The sequence below is a fragment of the Aplidium turbinatum genome, chromosome 13, assembly GCF_918807975.1.
Source record: "Aplidium turbinatum chromosome 13, kaAplTurb1.1, whole genome shotgun sequence".
NCBI classification, from domain to species: Eukaryota; Metazoa; Chordata; class Ascidiacea; order Aplousobranchia; family Polyclinidae; genus Aplidium; species Aplidium turbinatum.
Genome location: NC_137484.1, coordinates 18,471,002 through 18,489,109, shown reverse-complemented (window position 1 = coordinate 18,489,109; position 18,108 = coordinate 18,471,002). Strand labels below are relative to the sequence as shown.

The window sequence follows — 18,108 nt, the reverse complement described above, 5'->3', positions numbered from 1 at the left end:
TGAGACAAATAAGAAATGTAGGCTAACGGAGCCTATGTTACAATTACAAGTCATAATGGAACATAAAGATTCTTGTCAGTGGAGATATCAAGGTACAGTAGAATTCGCCTATAACGGCTACGTTTATAACGTCAATTCGCCTATTACGTCACATTTCGCTCGGTCCCAGCAGAATTCCTATCTTTTACGTACATTGTAGTTCGGCTACAACAGCATCCCCTATAACGTCAATTCGCATGTAACAGCACCTTTTATTGGTCCCCAGACGTCTTTTGTTCGTTTATAACGTCACTTTAAGCCATCACCTTCACCACGAACGGTCAGTCTTTTAATCCAGTTAGCGTTACTGCTTGCAAAATGTCTTCCCTTTATTTTGCTACGTCGTTCGCAGCAGGGACTTTAATTAACTGAATTAACTTTTTCCCGCGTGAAAAACTATTACGTTTAAAAAACAGCTCTACAGCTGACCTACAACTCAACGCAACAGTTGTACGTGCAGTACTGTAGTATAGTCGCTGTAGGGTTTTTTTAAAAAAGAATTTCTTTGTTTGCTGTATTTTCTGCGTGACTTTTGTCAGTTTGGTGGTACACAGTAAACCTGACTGGATTATACACTCTCTGAGGAAATAGTTTTGATTAGCCCATATACAGCACCTCATGGCTGAGTAGCCTACTTTTCTGAAAAAAATGGTGTGGACATAAGCGGCTGCAAAAAATAACCACTTCCACGTCTCCGCTCCTTTTCAACAAGAAGAAATTATACTAAATTTGATAAGAATAAGTGGTTCACCACCTTTTTAATCCCCATGTAATCTGTACGGAACAGTTATAATGCACTGATCTAAATGTCAATCTGCTTTTTCATTTTACAAAATGCAGTTCAATACTTCTATGATTCCAAAGCCCGGAAGGTTAGGCCTACACCCGTCTTGCGAACAAAAGATGGTTGCCAGCAGACATAGAGCTTGAAACAGCATCTGCAGCTAGCGAATTTGCAAATTCAGCGGGTTGGTTGTCAAACATGGTTTGGTGTTGCCAGGCATTAAGAACCCGGCTTCGAGCACTGAAAAACTTTCTACTCGCCACGTTCAAATTTCGTATCACAGAAAAAACTCTCCGAAAGGGAATGCAAGAAAGCGCAACTTCAATTTAAACCGTTAGCTGGGGAAGTTTTTATCGCACTCTACCACCCACCATTAATTACTATAGTCTAATTACTTTATCTAGAGTAGACTTTTCCATACCACTTCTGAAGCCTTTAATTAACTTTTTTATATTTCATATTAACTTTTATAGTCATAGTTTATTTTGCCCTTCTCACAAGAAAATTAAAGTTGCTTCACACCTGGTTTGTCCTGTTGCTCAAACCCCATATCTTTTAGACTTGGGCTTCTCAAATTGAGTTGCAAGTGTCATTATAGGCGGTGTTGGGCGCGATAACTCATTTTTCAGTTAATCTATAAACGAAAAATGCCTAAAGCAATAACGATAAATCAAAAAAAATTAAGCGATAACGATAAAATTATCGCCGATAATGTCCGATAACGATTTTTTTTCTTGATTATAGCGTTGCCCCATCCCATGCAGCACAAACTGTTTTCATTAACATGACGAAAAATCGAACATAATATACTGTGAATGGACAAATCTTTATCCAGAATCAAACCACTAAGGTAACCGCCGTGCTTATAATTATTCCTTCAGATACCAGTTGGATGCTTTTATCAATTGAGTGACACTGCCGCTTACGTGCAGTAGGCAAAATAATTAAATCAAATGAAAATACCATAAAAAATTCAAAACTTTGCATTTTGCTTTCTGCAGGGCTGTTTACAGCAAAGTCAGCAATAATTAAAAAAATTCCAAAAAACGCAAAATCAAACGAAATTAATGTCGGAACAACAATATCGGATTTTTCAATGTTAAAATTAGCGATTTAATGCCAAAAACTTTCTGATAAACTCAATGAGCTTCCGATCCTCTGATTCCACTGCGTGTGTTTGCAACGCTTCCCCAGTTCTCTGGCTGAATTTTAAATGATTTTTCATTTAAACTCACTAGGCTATTATTTGTTACGTTTTTGTCTCTGTGGCCTCTCCTTATAAACCGATTTCTTATTATGTTGATTAGTTATTTGTTAACTCTGATTTGCAAAATTACCATTCAGCATTCATAATATTGTTGCCCCACGAAAACTTATGGCGTTTATTACGTGACCGGCTTTTTTATGACTTGTTCATTAGGTTAACATTTTGGTGCTCTCTCACTTTGGGCAGGTGCCACCCTCCCCCTACTTTTTCGCTTTGGCGAGAGCACTGAACTATAGGCCTACTGTATTGTTCTTGCATCTTTACTCGACGGTCATGCCAGTGCCGGTCTTAGGGTATTTCGGGCCCTGTGCAGAATATACTTTGCGGGCCCCAATGACAATGATCCAATTCAGTAACGTAGCTAGGTATTTTGAAAGGGGGGTAGTTTGACTGTCGGCGAGCGAAGCCGAAAGGGGGGTAGTTTGACTGGCGGTGTGTTTGCCGAAGGCTACACTTAACGGCGGAGGGTCTGGGGGGCCTCCCCCAGAAAATTTTAAAAAATTACTTTGAATTTGGGGCATTCTGAGAGCATGTTCAACAAAAATTTGGGTATGAATATTACTGTAAAATGGTGCTGTCTGGTGGCATAGCAAAAGGATAAGATCATGTTTTCTTTGGCATTTTTCGGAAATAAAGCTATGTCTCTTTGTTGAGTCTGGATGCAACCTATTTCGTCCCCTGAACAATTCGCACCTCGATTTCGTACCCTAACCCTGGTAAGAAATAGGTTGAATCCTTAAACATTTTTAACCCTGATGTGATTGCATTGCACGAACAATTGTTGAGAGAATATAATTTCCAGCACATTCTAGGGCGCATCTAGAAAATGTTAATAAGTTACTCTATCCCTTAGCTTCCATTTAAGCAGAAAAGCTTTAGATTTTTAGGTTGCTTCAACGTTTGATGACATGGAATCAGCATTATAATGGTGAATTCTTCGCTAAGAATGGATGGGAGTAGCCTACCTAGCCTACTTCTTCTATTACACCTAGTTCAAGTGTAACATCACAATGTCTGGCTTTGATCTCCGAGTAATATTGATAAAGCAAGGTTGGTTACAAAATTAAATTATACGAGTAGGCTAAGTTTTGGTATTACAGTAAGAAAAAAAAGGCCCAGGAAAAATTTTATAAGTGAGAATGAATGCGATGAACCTACAGTACTTGCTCTCCATCACTTTCGCTCACATGACACACAAAAATAAACCTAAAGATAAAAGCCTAGTGAAACTTTGCACAGCAGAAAACAGTAACGTTAGTGCAGAAGTTTTCCTACTCCTGCCCAGAACATTGTGACGCAAGAAACCACACGACCTCGTTCTGTGGAAGTTAATCAGTTATGTATTGGGCAGCTACAGGGCGGTTTGACTCTTCAATGGTCTGGTCTGATGAAGGCCTTTCAGAGTGAAGAATTATCGACATAAAGTGATTAAGCATGACGATCGAAGTTAAATCTCGTGAGTCCGCCGTGAGACTTAATTTGTCTGCCGAGATAGCTGCTCAGGCTGGACAAGTTTGTCCGCTGTCAACAAAATCGAATTTTGACCTATTTCGTCCCCTGAAAAGATCGAGAGAAATTTTGAAATGTTTGCGGCAACTCCGATCAACGATTTCGGCTAAAAGTTGTTTTTTTTCTCGATCTTTTCAGGGTACGAAATGTTCAGGGGACGAAATAGGTTGTTTTTCTATGTTTTCTTGTTGCTAATTCCTTCGTTGAATTCATTTGTTGCATTTTCCATTGGAAATGACAAAAATTACTGCATTTTCTGAGTAGATTGCGGGCCACCTAATTTGCGGGCCCTGTGCGATCGCACGGTTCGCACACCTCAAAGACCGGCACTGGTCATGCATAGCCTATCTACTTCATACTTACTGCATGGCTAATTCTCTTTAACTTTAAACAGGAACAACTTTTAACTTGCTACGCCCCTAATCTAAGCCTATGCAATAAAATCCCACTCTCCAGAGTCGTGGTGATCTTGAAAAGTGCGGTAAGATGCACGATGCTGCAATCAGAGTTCTCTTTCTGCTGCAATGCTTACTTGAAAGCGATCTCGTATTGCGACACTTTCACAAACCACTTGCCAATTTCTTTCGCTTCGCTTCAAAGGAAGCTGTGACACCTGTGCGCTTACGTTTTAATTGTAAAATTCACTCGCGATTGCCGATTGCAGCAAAACAACAAGAGAATTGTTGCATGCATTTCATTGCATTGCAATTTGCAACTCTAAAAATTATTGTGTTGTCAGGGCCGTCGCTGCCGCCTTCCCTGACAACGACCTGTGCACAGACACTTCAGGCACTGAAGAAGAACTGGTTTCAATTTTAGTTTCAGTAACTATAAGGTGGCTAGTAAAAATATTACTTTTCATGGTCTTTTCACTTGCGTGTTGATCCGAAATAAAATTTATCGGCGATAATCAAATATTGCCTTTGGCGATAACGATAAACGATAACTGAAAAAATAATTGAGCGATAACGATAAGCGATAAAAATTTATCGCCGATAATTATCGCCGATAATGCCCATCACTGATTATAGGGTCACCAAACAAAAAAGTGGATTTACACTGCAAGCTAAGCTGCCCAGTGCCCACCATAGAATCGAATAGAAAGTTAATCGTTGAAATAGGATCGCACAATAAAGAAAACTCTTGAGAAGCCCTCTCTTAGACAATCAGGCTACTCCGATTAGGTCAGTGGTTCTTAACCTTTACTAACCTGCCGAACCCTTACTCTAATCTGCAAGGTTTCGTTAAACCCCAAATTTTCGCCGAATCGCAAAAACAAGAATCTACCACATTTAGTAATAAGACTTCTGTTGTTCTTTTCCTGAGACCAATAGTGAGACTCGAGGCTTTGTCTCAAAATCAGCAATTCTCATGTCACTTTCGTATGCAAGCCGGTTTCGTTTTTCTGTTTTAACATTCACAAGAATAGAAAACGCAAGCTCACATAAATAAATAGTTACGAATGGCATGAGAACTTCAAGGGCAACTTTTGTAATAAGAGGATAACTTTCAATTTGTTGGCATCAAAACGTTTGAAGATTTGTTGTAATGAGGTTTCTTTTTTGAACCTCGATAATGTCAACCAAGTATGGACTGTTCTGCTGTTGCAGAATCATAAGCAAATGGTTGTCGATGAACATAAAAAACAACATAATAAACGAATAAACATAATAAACAACATATTATGCCTGGCGCATGAAATGAATACTGTTAGAAGTGTGCTGTCTTCGTGCTTACTTTTATCATTCTTTGTTATTAAATATATTAGGCCTATGTGAAATTACAGTACCAGAAATAACCAATCATGGCTTTGTCAGTCCGAGGATAAAGATTCAAAACCAACCAACCAACTTTTTCAAATAACACTTCAGAACAATTTTCTCAACCTCACAACTTTTTAAAAAGAGCTCACCTCATGTGTAAGCGAAGATTCATTGATGGAGATACCATACGCGGATGGTTTGATTTTGTTGAGTGACACAATGGAAGATCTGAGAGAGAAATTTGAGAAGTGGAAGGAGTCGCTTCAATGCAAAGGTAGCCTATGCGTGTCAATATAAAAAAGACAGAGGTCGTAATAAGTGGAACGGAAGAGGAAATCACAATGAGCAAAATTGACCCATGTGGTGTATGTGGAAGAAAAGTGATGGCAAATTCTGTTAAGTGGGTGCATGGAAGATGTGAAAAGATGGAGAGTGGCATGCAGATCCGGAGATGATTTTGAATGTGAAAGATGCAAGAAGATCGAAGAAGGAATAGTTGGTCCTGTTGAAAAGATGAATGACTAAGTTGAATCAGTGATGCCTTTTGCTATCTAGAAGATAGATTGAATGCCAGTGGTGGTTGTGAAGCGGCAGTGACAGCAAGAGTAAGGTGTAGTTGGGTGAAATTCAGAGAGCGTCGAGAGTAATTGTTGTGTGGTAGAAAATTTCCATTGAAAATCAGAGGAAGAATTTATACTAGTTGTGTGAGATCTGCAATGCTGTACGGAAGTGAGACATGGTGCTTGCGGGAAAACTAATTGGCGATTTTAAGAACAACTGAGAGAGCGATGGTGAGAGCAATGTGTGGTGTGAAGCTGATGGACAAAAAAAAATACCGAAGAACTTGCTTGGGTGAAATGAGACTGTTGGCGAAAGCGAATGGAGTAAGGTGGCATGGGCATGTTTTGAGAAGAGCGCTGGAGACAAGGAAGGCCTAAGAGAACGTGGAAAGACAAGTTGAGGAGGAAAGCAGCAAGGTAGGTTTGACAAAAGAGGACGCGCCTAGACAGATCGATGTGGAGGCAGGGTGTGAAGGCGATTGCGGAACTTGGAGGTGAATCCGGCCACCCTCGGTAACATCACCGGATTAAAACTGGACTACTACTACTTCTTGTTTTTTCTCAGATTGCGCGACATGACGCAATGAAGAATTTAACTTAAATCAAGCGGTTTAACTCCCTTGTAACATTTCTCGCCTGTCTCCCCTACCAAGTTAGTTTCAATTTATTACCCGGCACCTTTCAAAATTAGGCCTACTTAAAAAAAATGTAACGAAATTTAGAACTTTACTAACTTACTCGAAACTCGACCATCCTTGATTACTATTATTATCGATACACAACCACTAAACTAGGTTCAACACTCTACAGTATAAAATAGTCTGGAGCAAAAATTTGGAATAATATACCAGTTGAAATTTGCAAGCCCTCTTTCACAACTTTTAAAATGTGTCAATAATTTTCTTTTTGTAGCCTACATATTAAATTACTAGGGACACCAAATCACTGATCAGACTTGTAATTCTAACAGGCTCCGTTGGCCTACCTAAATTTCTTATCTTGGACAGCTTCATTGTTCTTTACTTTTATTTACTTGTCTCAATTAGCCAATTACAATAATAAACAACATAATACAATAATAAACAATATAATAATTATTATACAATAATTACAATAATAATATACAAATAATTATTGTATTAATATAGGCTACAATAATTACAATAATTATTATTATTTATTTGCATCAGAAAAGGTTGTCCATATTAAAACAAAAACACAAAAAAACACAAAAAGACAAGACGTGAGGAGTCACTTGGATGACATGTGCAACAAATCATTGTAGTGCTTAAAAAATGTCGTTTTATAGAAAGCGTCTGAGGACATTAATGCTATCAAAAGAGAATTGAGAGATTTGTAACAACGTTGCACAAAGGCATAAACTGTTTTCCGCAATAGAACATCAAAAGTTATAACATTTGCATTAACTTGACATTTACGTGCACTAGTAAAGCGAGGCATATTGTGTAGAATGCGAAATGAGTCATTATAAGCAATTCTAATCCGATTGATCGTAGAACAGCGATAATTGTGCCAAAGTTGACAAGCATAAAGAGATGTACAGTAAGAGCGAAACAACACATTTTTTACTCTTCGTGAACATTTGCTATATTTATTATTTTTAATAAACAATACAATATAATCATTGATGAGTTTAGGGGTGGCTACTTGATTTGAAGACCTTAAATGTTCACTTCGCTGCTGTGATGCGATTATCATTTAATAGTTTTACTGTACATTGTTTTGATGTATCGTAGGCTACATCTTTTTCGCAGCAACCAATAAACATTTACCATGTAATATTATCGATATTGTTGATTTAAGCTCGCATAACGTTTGTATCAAGTTTGCTCCAGTGGTTCTCATAGTTCCAGTGGTCAAACACGATACAATTATTTTGCATACAGTGCAACCAAAGGTGGGCACCGGCTACTTTTAAAGTAGCGCGCGCTACCGCTTCCAATTTACAAAAGTAGCGCGCTACCCGCTACCGCTACCCGGACCAAAGTAGCGCGCGCTACCGCTACTTTTGTCTAAAATGACACTAGGAAACACTCCAGTCCCTAGTGATGTAAAAATGACCTTGAAAACGAATGTTATCATTCGTTTACACCAGTGTTTCTCAACCTTTTTTGGTCCAACGCCCCCTTTATAAACTGGCGAAATTTTACCGCCCCCCAACAAAAACGATTAATTACGAAAAGCTAATATATATTTGCGAGCATGAAAACAGTATACTGGTAGTAGTGGTTACGTCATAATGGAACTCACTAGATTTTGTGATATACTGAACAATTACTGAAATTAAATTTTAAATTGATAGCGTTTGTAAACAAAACGGTTGATCAATCAAATAGGCTACGACGATGGTGTAAGAGAAATTGTTGGCTATCGTGCGAGCATGTAGGCCTATAGATTATCCAGACAATGATGCGGCAAAATCGTTACGCTGGTCGGTAAATTAGAATGCCCCCTAACATGGCCACCTGGAGATGCGCCTGATTTGTCACATTTTGCAGATTTTAAATACCGCTAATGCTAGTGTTTGACTGACATTTTTTGAAATGCAAATGAGAAAAAATAAATTGAAAAACGCTCAATTAGACTGTTATTGAAAAATTAACAGTCTGATTAAAATCTTCTAAATCAAATTGTCTTTGTTTTTCAACATCTGATGATGTTAAAACCTATTGTGTCATCTGGGGAAAACAGTAAAGAAGGAGAAAAAATACAATTTAAAAAAAACTTCATTTCAGCAGTCGTCCAAAGTTGACCAAATCTGGAAATTTCTTCAAAATGTGACAAATCTGGCCGTATCTTTAGGCAGCCATGCCCCTAATAATCAAAACGCCCCCCCTTAAGCCGAGGTAATCATACCGCCCCCCCTGCAAAATCAAAACGCCCCCCGGGGGCGGTACCGCCCCCGTTGAGAACCACTGGTTTACGCTGTCATTTTAAAGTCGTTATAGAAAACACATTCTAAGGAAAGTTTATTATCACGCATCTTTCAAAAACACGAGCATTTCAAAATGAGAGTCATTATAAGTCCTGCCCGCTTTCGCTTAAGCACATCTTTTCCAACAGAGAAAAGTCTCTCCACCGCAGCACTAGAAGGAATAGGGGTGTTGTATTTCATGAACAAATGTTTAACCTCGGTATTCGAAAAGCTCAAAGACTTGCTCCTGTCCGAAAAACAGGCGTTCACAATTGTTGTTTCCTTCTGCACCGACGTTTCACGGGCTGGCGCCAACACAACAAAAAATCATCCTCGGAGTCATGACTGGTGTTAGTGTCACTTTTCTCAGTATCAACCTGGCTTGATGTCTCCCGCAACAGTCGAATTACATCTGGTATGATTTCTCGCAGTGCGTCAGCATCATCCGTGGAAACGTAGTGCAGAAATTGTAGCCACGACGTCTTGAAGGAGGGATGAAGACATGATGCCATAACGCATTTCATGTCGATGAAGCACTTGTTAAATCGTTTCTTCACCCCCTTCAAGGACTTTCACTCTCAACCCCTCACAGGTCACAAGATCACTGATCTCGGTCAACTTCTTCGCGCAAATTGTAATGGTTGGGAGCAAGACTTCTTAATACGCCTTGGACTTACCCTGGAGAATGTCTAAAGCCTGGCAGATAGGCTTCATCACACAAAGATATTCGCCAAAGAAGTTGACGTCAACTAGAAAAGACCGAAACTTTGCAACCAAACCGATTATATAGCTGCTTGACCACGCCAGTGTTGCCAAAAAAACGAGTAATTTTTCACTTTAAATTAAAAAGTAGCGGGTAGCGTGAGTGCGACTGAAAAAAGTAACGCCTCTCTCGCTACCTCTACTTTGGGAAAAAATAGAGCCGCTACTGCAGCCGCTACTCCAACTAAAAGGTAGCGCCGCTACCGCTACAAATAGTAGCGCGCTACTGCCCACCTCTGAGTGCAACTGATAATAATCAACCAACCATTTATTCCATGAAGAACAGTTTGAGCGACAATATCAGACTTGACTACTTGAGGTTATGTATTCACACGATAATTCTGATAGGTAAGAAAAGACAATTGTGTCATACAATACTTCAGCCCTTTACAGAGTGCAAATTGTAGTACAGAGTACAGAATGCAGAGAATTTTTACACGTATGGGCCCAATCAGTTAGTTAAAGGAATCGACAATGTCAGTGACATTCAGGACTATTACATACATTGGCTTAGTCTACGAGTGCTAAACGAAATACTTTTTTTTATCACGAGTTAAATGTTTTAGTCAACCTTAAAACTTGAGGCTGTGACGCAAAGCAAATGGTTACTGGGTGAAGCACACAAATGAAAAATATGTCGTCTGCCCACAGAATAGAGAGGTAGATCTCACGCTATACGGTAATGAATATTACGTTAGCAGCAACATGTTGAATTAATAAACCGAAGAAATCGCTGGTTATGACAAATATACAGTAAGCTAATCATAGTGGGTTGATTAGGCTATAGTCGTTGAGATGTCTGCTTTTCAGAGTAGTTATCTTGAAAGGGGTAATGCTTGTGATTGATAGACCTGCAAGAAAACATTTAAGCCAATGTGGTTCAAGCCTTATATCGGCTGGACAACGCCAAGCTCAGTGTTCCTAACTTAAGGTTCACGGACCCCTTAGGAATTAAAGAAGCGCTAAAGTTTATACATTTAAATCAAATGTAGGAGATTTTTACTTGGAGTTATCCTTAAAAGAGGTTCGTACATCTAAAAAGGCTGGGAGGCACTGGTCAAGCTGAAGTCAGCCGACACTTTCCTACACTGTGCTCTACAATATCAGCAGCAGTAATCAGAAAAAGGTAAACTACGACCGGCCTGATAGCAGTGGCGGATTCAGAACGTAATTTATGGGTGGGCCTAGGAAATATCGTGGTGGGCCTTTACCAATAATGCCACGGCGTGCCAGCATACAAAAACGTAGTGTTACCACTTACCGAAGCTTTTACACAAGACGGAGTCTCCTAGGTTTCGAGTTAAAAAGTTGATTATGTCATCATAATCCGAACTGTCAATGAGTTGTTTTTCAAAAGTGTCAAGTTGTTAAGGCGTCCAGTTAGCATGGATGATTTCAAGCGCGTTTGAATCCTGTTTGTTGCGGAGAAAAGTCTCTCAACGATGCAGGACGTGGAAGGCAGTGTTATGATGGTCCTTAAAACACTGTTCATGTTCGAGAAAATGACAGCAGGGCAGCTGTCCAGTACTTTCATCAAGGTAGAAAAGTTTTCCCGATCTATTTTCCGTTTAATGTGTTGAATGAATACAGTATGTTAAGCATCTGCGATCTGAATGCCATACAGTGCACACGTGCACAGTGATAGATCCAGGTGCGAAAGAGGCCGCTGCCCTGATTAATCCATAGGCCTACGTGTTGTCGATAAAGCGGCAGCTTAGCTCCGTGATCTGTCTGTCAAGAATACAGTTCCACAGTGCCCTTAAATTCTCATTGCTCTTGACAGCCGACGTTTTTCCCAGCATTGTCTTCTTTCTTCTTTTGTTTGAGACTAGATCAAATCAACTTTCAGGGCAGGTGGTGGAGAGCCAGGTGAGTGTAGCTTCGTCCAGCGTTGCTATACTATGCGTTCCATTTGGTGCCTTGTAGATGGGGCATTCGAGAACGACATGGTCAGCAGTTTGTTCCTCCGCGCCGCATTCGCAGGCCGATGAGGGAATGGATGTGCATGTTGGAATGGAAGCGACCGACTCCGGTTCGGATTATGTTGAGCTTGACCCAAGTCGGCCGAGGCAGGTCCATACCAGGGAGGCGCGCCACCGGGTGGGGTATAAAACCATGTAGTTTGGTGTCGGTGGCGCACCACGCTGCATTCCAAGTGTCTTCCATGAAGTGTGCTGCGCTGATGGCATGATCGCTGAATGGATGTAGTAATTCAACAGCAGCTGGCACAAAGGGGTGTTGACTTTAGTTGCAGGAGAGATTCCTGAGGTGGTGACAATAGTGGTGACAATAGACTTGTAAAACTTCGAAGGTAGCTTGCGTTCACGAGAAGCAACCACGTCCCAGCTAGTTACCTCATGTTTTACCATCAGTTTTTCTGTTAGTTTGAGCACGTCACCAAAGTCACCTTTCAAATCCTCGCGGAAAGTTACAAAATGTAGCTTTGTGTAAATTGTTTATGGTTGTTCTAGTATTAAACGTTAATATTTTTTTTTTTTAAGATTCTGATTTTGGGTGGGCCCACTGTCAATCTGGGTGAGCCTGTACCAATCAGGCCCACCCGGTAGATCCGCCACTGCCTGATAGTTATTGAAAAATAAGAGTACATTTTGTTTATACTTTTCTTTGTATGTGGAAATTTTTTCCTGTTCGGATGTACTGTTATTTCAATGAATATTTCTCTACACTTGGTTTGATCACTGTGTAATTGCAATTTCGAGAATTTACGAAGCGATTCTGGGGAAATTCATTTGGCGGCGGTATCTGGCAGCACTGAGCTGCAGGTCTACCAATATCAAACGGAGTTGTGATTATGTAGAAATGCAAAGTCAGCGCTACACATACTAATAAGCTTATTGTAGCTAGCTAGTTAAATCAATGATGTTTACCTGGCTAGATAACCACTCTTTGTACAGTATACACTCACATGACCCGCTTGTCAAATTTAGAAAAATATTTTGCCTTTGAATCAAAATATTTGCCCACCCATAGTTCAAGCGCTATGCTTGCCGAAAACAAAGCAATATGAAGTTACCGCAACAAACAAGTGTACATAAAGTTACTTCACACCGCTATTGCAACAGTTCACACTTACATACTCTTGGCACAAGCTCTAAAATTGAGATTGAGTCCAAGAATTGTGTTCATGTCTTCTTTGGACAAATTGAAGTCGAGTACCTGCAGGAAATTCAAAAACAATGTCATTTCACAACAGACTGCTGCGAATCCAAAGGACCAAACGAAGAACCTCAGTATGTTGATTGACACTATATGGCAGGGTTACTCAACTAATCTTAACAAAGGTCCAGATTGACAAGTTGAATATTTTTATGGTACCCCTACCTAAATTTTGCCTGAAACTCAATTAACATACTATTGACTGAAAATTGAATGAGGCTGTTCACCAGGCATTAAATTGAATGATATGAGATGTTCTATGAGATGTTCAGCAATATGTCCTGTGTTTTGCCATGCTAGACAGGTAGTCACTACCTGGTCTAGCCCCCTGAAGAAGTCAGTCGTGTCTGATTGACGAAACGTCGGAATAAAAGCAGATTGTCACTGTATACATCTTGTGATAGTTTAGCTTAATTTGCACCAGTAGAACATCTCATATCATTTAATACTATTGACTATTGAAATAATTATGCTACTCAACTACTGTATTGTGTCATATTGCATTGCCGCTATGACTCCTGCGGCAAATATCAGGTTAAACAGTTGTTCAAATAAGAAAATGAATGAATTGTTTAAGAAATGTCAGGTCAGCAGTATTTGAATTTAAGGTGACCCAAAGTGCCATGCCGAAATTTTTTCAACATAAGCAAATTTAATGAGAGAAATAAAAGTAAAAAGATCGCTTATCGTTTTTTTTTTTCTTCAAAAATTCATCAATGTAATCACGGACCCCCACATGCTTTCTCGCGGATCACTGCTATGTTGAACCACTGCTATGGATCAAAAAAAACTTTTTGCAGCAAAGACTTGGTCTTAGCAAAGGCTTAGAATAAACTTTCATTTGAACAAGTATCCATTTCAGTAGGCCCAACTTTTCAATATAAAGTTGCATTCATAAACACATGACTTTCGGACTATTTTTCTTGTGAGGTACTGATTCACAACTGTTTTCATTGAATATTCATGTCTCCATCACAATAATCACAGTTCATTTCAAATTTCAACCCTTGCTTGCATTTTGAAGTTTCGTACAACATCAACCAATTAAACTAGACAAGTACAATTATGACATCATAATGGTAAGCAGGGCTGAACATAAGTAATGTGCCAATTAAAGCTTTTGAATAATGATTTCAAAAATATTTTCATTGTTCAAAAACTAGAGCCAATACGAAAAAACAAAGTGCATTTTTGGAATCAGGGGCCCTGAAATACTCTATAAATGACTCTCACCTTTTGTGCCAATTTTTTTTTGTTGGCCTACTGTACAATAGTTCAAAACATCTACTTGAAATACCAAGTCAACAAGCTCTTGCCTAACCATCGAAATGGCTTCAACCAAACGTAGATCAATAAAACTGTATTGACTATTTCCAACATACCTGAAAGTTCGACCGGATCCTGCTTGGTATGACACTTTTAGGAATGACAACCAGTCCTCTTTCAATGGGGAATCTCAAAACAACTTGAGCTGGGGTTTTGCCGATTTTCTTCGCTATTTCAATGATCTTAGGATTCTCAAGAACCACTGGTTCTTCTTTTTTTGCCCTAATATAAAAATGATGTTAAATTATGCTTTATTGTAGCCTAACCATGGCGATCTATACTACTGGCCATCCCAACGTGGCAACAGCCAAATAATGTGGGGGCCTATTAAGTTTTGGCACCTAACAGATATTAGGCGTAAAAAGGCGTCTTTGCATGATTTATTACTAACAAACAAATACTTATGGATTAGAAAACGAATTTTTTAACATACTGAGTGTTTTGAAAGTTGGGTCACTCTTGATTTCATGTACCTTGATTCTGTTGATATTTTGATTCTCATTGTATTCTTAACATGTAGCTATTGTCCTGCTTTCTTGCCACTTATTTAATAATATTACTACATCTTAATTACCTTTTGGCACTGTATTTACAATTTTTAGGCTCAAAAACATTACTTGACCAATAAAAATTGCTGATTATATGTTGTAACACTTGTCTCAGTTGGTAAATTGAATTTTCGTATAGGCCCCTACCCACATTATTTGGCTGTTGCCACGTTGGGATGGCCAGTAGTATAGATCGCCATGAGCCTAACCTAAACTATATATGCAAAAATAGTAGTAATCACTACTCAAAAATAGTAGCCGGCTTGAAAGTTTTACAGTGCCCTATCGGGGCAGTCGACTAGTGAAAGCACCTGGCACGACACTCGGAAGAAAGTCAGTCACAAACTATCAAGAGCAGGAGACTGGTCTCAGCAAGTCACTTATTTTTGGGTAGACACAAAGATTCACTTCTTGTCTGCTTGAAAACGTACACTAATGCCTCTTACCAAGGACGATCTGGCGAACCAAGAGGGCTGTAAGCAGTCACAACAATGTCATTCGCTTTGCAAAAATTGATAAGATCTTCTTGGACAAGATATGGATGAACTTCTATTTGATTCATCACTGGCTTGACTGAACATACTTTCATAATGCGAGTCAGTTGATATTGATTGAAATTGGAAACGCCAATGTCTCGAACCAGGCCTTCTTTTTGCAATTCCTCCATGGCCTAAAAACACGACTTTTTTACTTACAAAATAAGTCTTTGTCAAGACGCTGCTAAAACAAAAGAATATGAACTATGGAGTTGCATGACTCATTTCTTCTTTTGTCGTGTCACAGTTGAAGGTTGGTGTTGGAAGATTGGTTGTCGTATCACAGTGACAACGGTTTGACAACGCTCTATTCCAGGGGTGTGCAACGTGCGGCCCGCGGGCCAAATGCGGCCCGCGAAGATGTTCCAATTTTGAATTGTTGGTCACAGCGGTAAACCATAATCTCTTCTTGGGAAAATTTTAACATAAAGTTCCCGAATCCGTTCGTCTGTATATAATGACCGAAGAAACACACACTTGAACTTCTTTTCAAACAGTGTATTCCTGTAAAATTAGCCCGAGGCTACCGAAAACGAGGGGGTGCAACGCCTACACCACTTAAACTGTCACTACACAACAGATTACTTGGATAAAAGACGGAACTTTTGTCCAGCTAGCAAGCACTAAGCCAACAGTTAAATGTGCGGCCAACTTTCAAACAATCATTTTACGAATGACCAGAATAGATATCAATATCTCAAATTCACGTAGAAAGTAACTGTGACGCAATAAATGAAAGACAATTATGAAGTCATTCCAACAGGTGTTTAAAGCTGATGTAATATTTCCTGTTTAAACAGGCCCAAACAAGTCCAAACAAGTTTGACACAAGTCTATGAACGATGGTGCAATTTTGGCACATTTTCTAGCAACTTCCATGACGTAATATTCAGTAGACTTGAACGGTTTTATATGACGTTTGATTTGTACAGAGATTGGCCGTAACATAGCGGCCCCTAGTTATGACAGTCTAACATGGCATAACTAAAAAAGAATTGAAGGACAATCGTGAGCCAATGAATAAAACACACGATACACAAATTTTTTGAATCACTCACGTTTAAGTTAATACGCAAATACAAAGGGCATGCAAAGAATGAACAGCAATAAGAATAAACACGACGATACATGAAATTGGTACCATAGGTACACGCTAAATGACGCTATATACAATAGTTGCGATAATAACCGACTGTTCCGGGCTCAGACAAGTATCGGCCACCGCAGACAAAACCAGGCTCAAACCCTAACACTTAGGTGTTCTTTACGGGGGCGAGGCACGAAATATCCCTCAACACGTAGTCTACTTTCACTTTCCCCGTACTCTCATCATAGTTGCAGACGGCAACTTTGGCTCTACGAACCACAGGCTTCCCTTTCCTAATTTGTGGAACTACCTCATGCACCCTCCCAAGTTGATACTTCCCACGTTTACCAATGTCTTGGAGAGAACCTACCACTACAAGTTGACCAGGCTCCAAATTCTCGGCCATTTTTAGCCATTTTTTCCGGCCCTGAAGACCTGGCAAGTAAAAATCGATCCATTTACTCCAAAACTGCTGAGAAAGTGACAAATTGAACCGATAATCCCTTCTTAATTGGTCACGATCATGTGGTTGCCCAACAGCACAGTATGGGTCTAAGTATGGGGTCAAAAGTGAGGCAGGGGTGATGACAGTAAAATCCCTAGGGTCGTCACTCAAAGGTACCAAAGGGCGTTCGTTCACGATCCGAACGGCACTACTGGTGTACGTAAGCAGTTCAATAAAACTGGGCTTACGTATTGAAGAGTCCAAAATGTGAAAAAATGCAATTTTAAATTGTTTTACCATTGCTTCCCAGGCGCCACCTTGCGCCGGAGCATATGGAGGTATAAATACCCAGTTTATCTCTCTCTGTCTCAGGGCGTTGTGAAATTCAGCTGATTCTATCAACTCGGGTAACTTCTTAGATGCTGCCTGAAAGATACTTCCATTATCGGAATAGATAGCATTAACCTGCCCACGTAAATCTGTAAACCTTGTAAAGGCAAGTAAAAATTCACTCAGCGACAATGACGTAACCAGCTCAACATGAATAGCGCGAGATGCCATACATGTGAATAAGAGTCCCCAAGCTTTTTTGTGACTCCTACCTTCAACAAAGGTCAGTGGTCCAAGATAGTCCAAGCCGCAATCAAAAAAGGGTTTCCTATGGGCAGTTGTGCGAGACAAAGGTAAATCAGACATGAGCTGCCTTATAGGCCGAGCTTTCTCAATCGCACATACACCACAATCATTAAGATACCTCTTCACGGAAGCATTACCATTAGCGATCCAAAACTTCTGTCGCGTAGACAACAAAGTGTGCTGTACTCCACAGTGCGCATTTCGATTATGATGCGACAGTACAACAAGCCTAGTGAAGGGGTGTTTCGAAGGCAAAACAATCGGATGCTTTGCTTCTAGAGAAATCTCGGGAGAATTACTTAAGCGCCCTTCAATGCGGATTACACCAGCATCATCTACACAAGGTCTGTACTTTTTAAGTGAACGCAATTCTTTCAAGCGTTTCTTCTCACGTTGCGAAGCGCCAACACTACCCCGCTTTATCACTTCCTCAAGTGCATCCGGCGATCGTTTGGTCATTAAATGTAACACATCGCCATACACGCTTTTCTGAACAAACTTCACAGTTAAGTCTAAGGCTCTATTAAGATAAGAGGCGTCCAGTTTTGGCTTCATAAAGCTACGCTTTTTCGTTTTACAGCACAAAAATTCAACAAAAGCAACCAAATAAGCGATTCTCTTTTTCATAACATACAAAGAAGGTGCGGCCTCGATCAATCTGTGAAGGCCACCCTGTCCAACGTCAAGCGACCCCTCTTCGTCACGAAGATATAGGCTATGGACAGGTACTGGAG

At 39.8% G+C, this 18,108-nt stretch overlaps 1 protein-coding gene across 1 annotated transcript in view; it reads right to left on the bottom strand.

Moving 5' to 3' along the window:
• Positions 1 to 10,400: 10,400 nt before the first annotated feature.
• The window catches only part of LOC145781704 (aldo-keto reductase family 1 member B1-like), a 36,434-nt gene continuing 28,726 nt past the window's right edge, over positions 10,401 to 18,108 (bottom strand). Inside the window, exons 5-8 of the mRNA XM_082593374.1 lie at positions 15,117 to 15,340; positions 14,179 to 14,344; positions 12,714 to 12,796; positions 10,401 to 10,470 (exon numbers count right to left, since the gene is read on the bottom strand). Of these exons, the coding sequence (XP_082449500.1) occupies positions 10,401 to 10,470; positions 12,714 to 12,796; positions 14,179 to 14,344; positions 15,117 to 15,340 (543 nt within the window). The remainder of the gene's footprint in view (positions 10,471 to 12,713; positions 12,797 to 14,178; positions 14,345 to 15,116; positions 15,341 to 18,108) is intronic.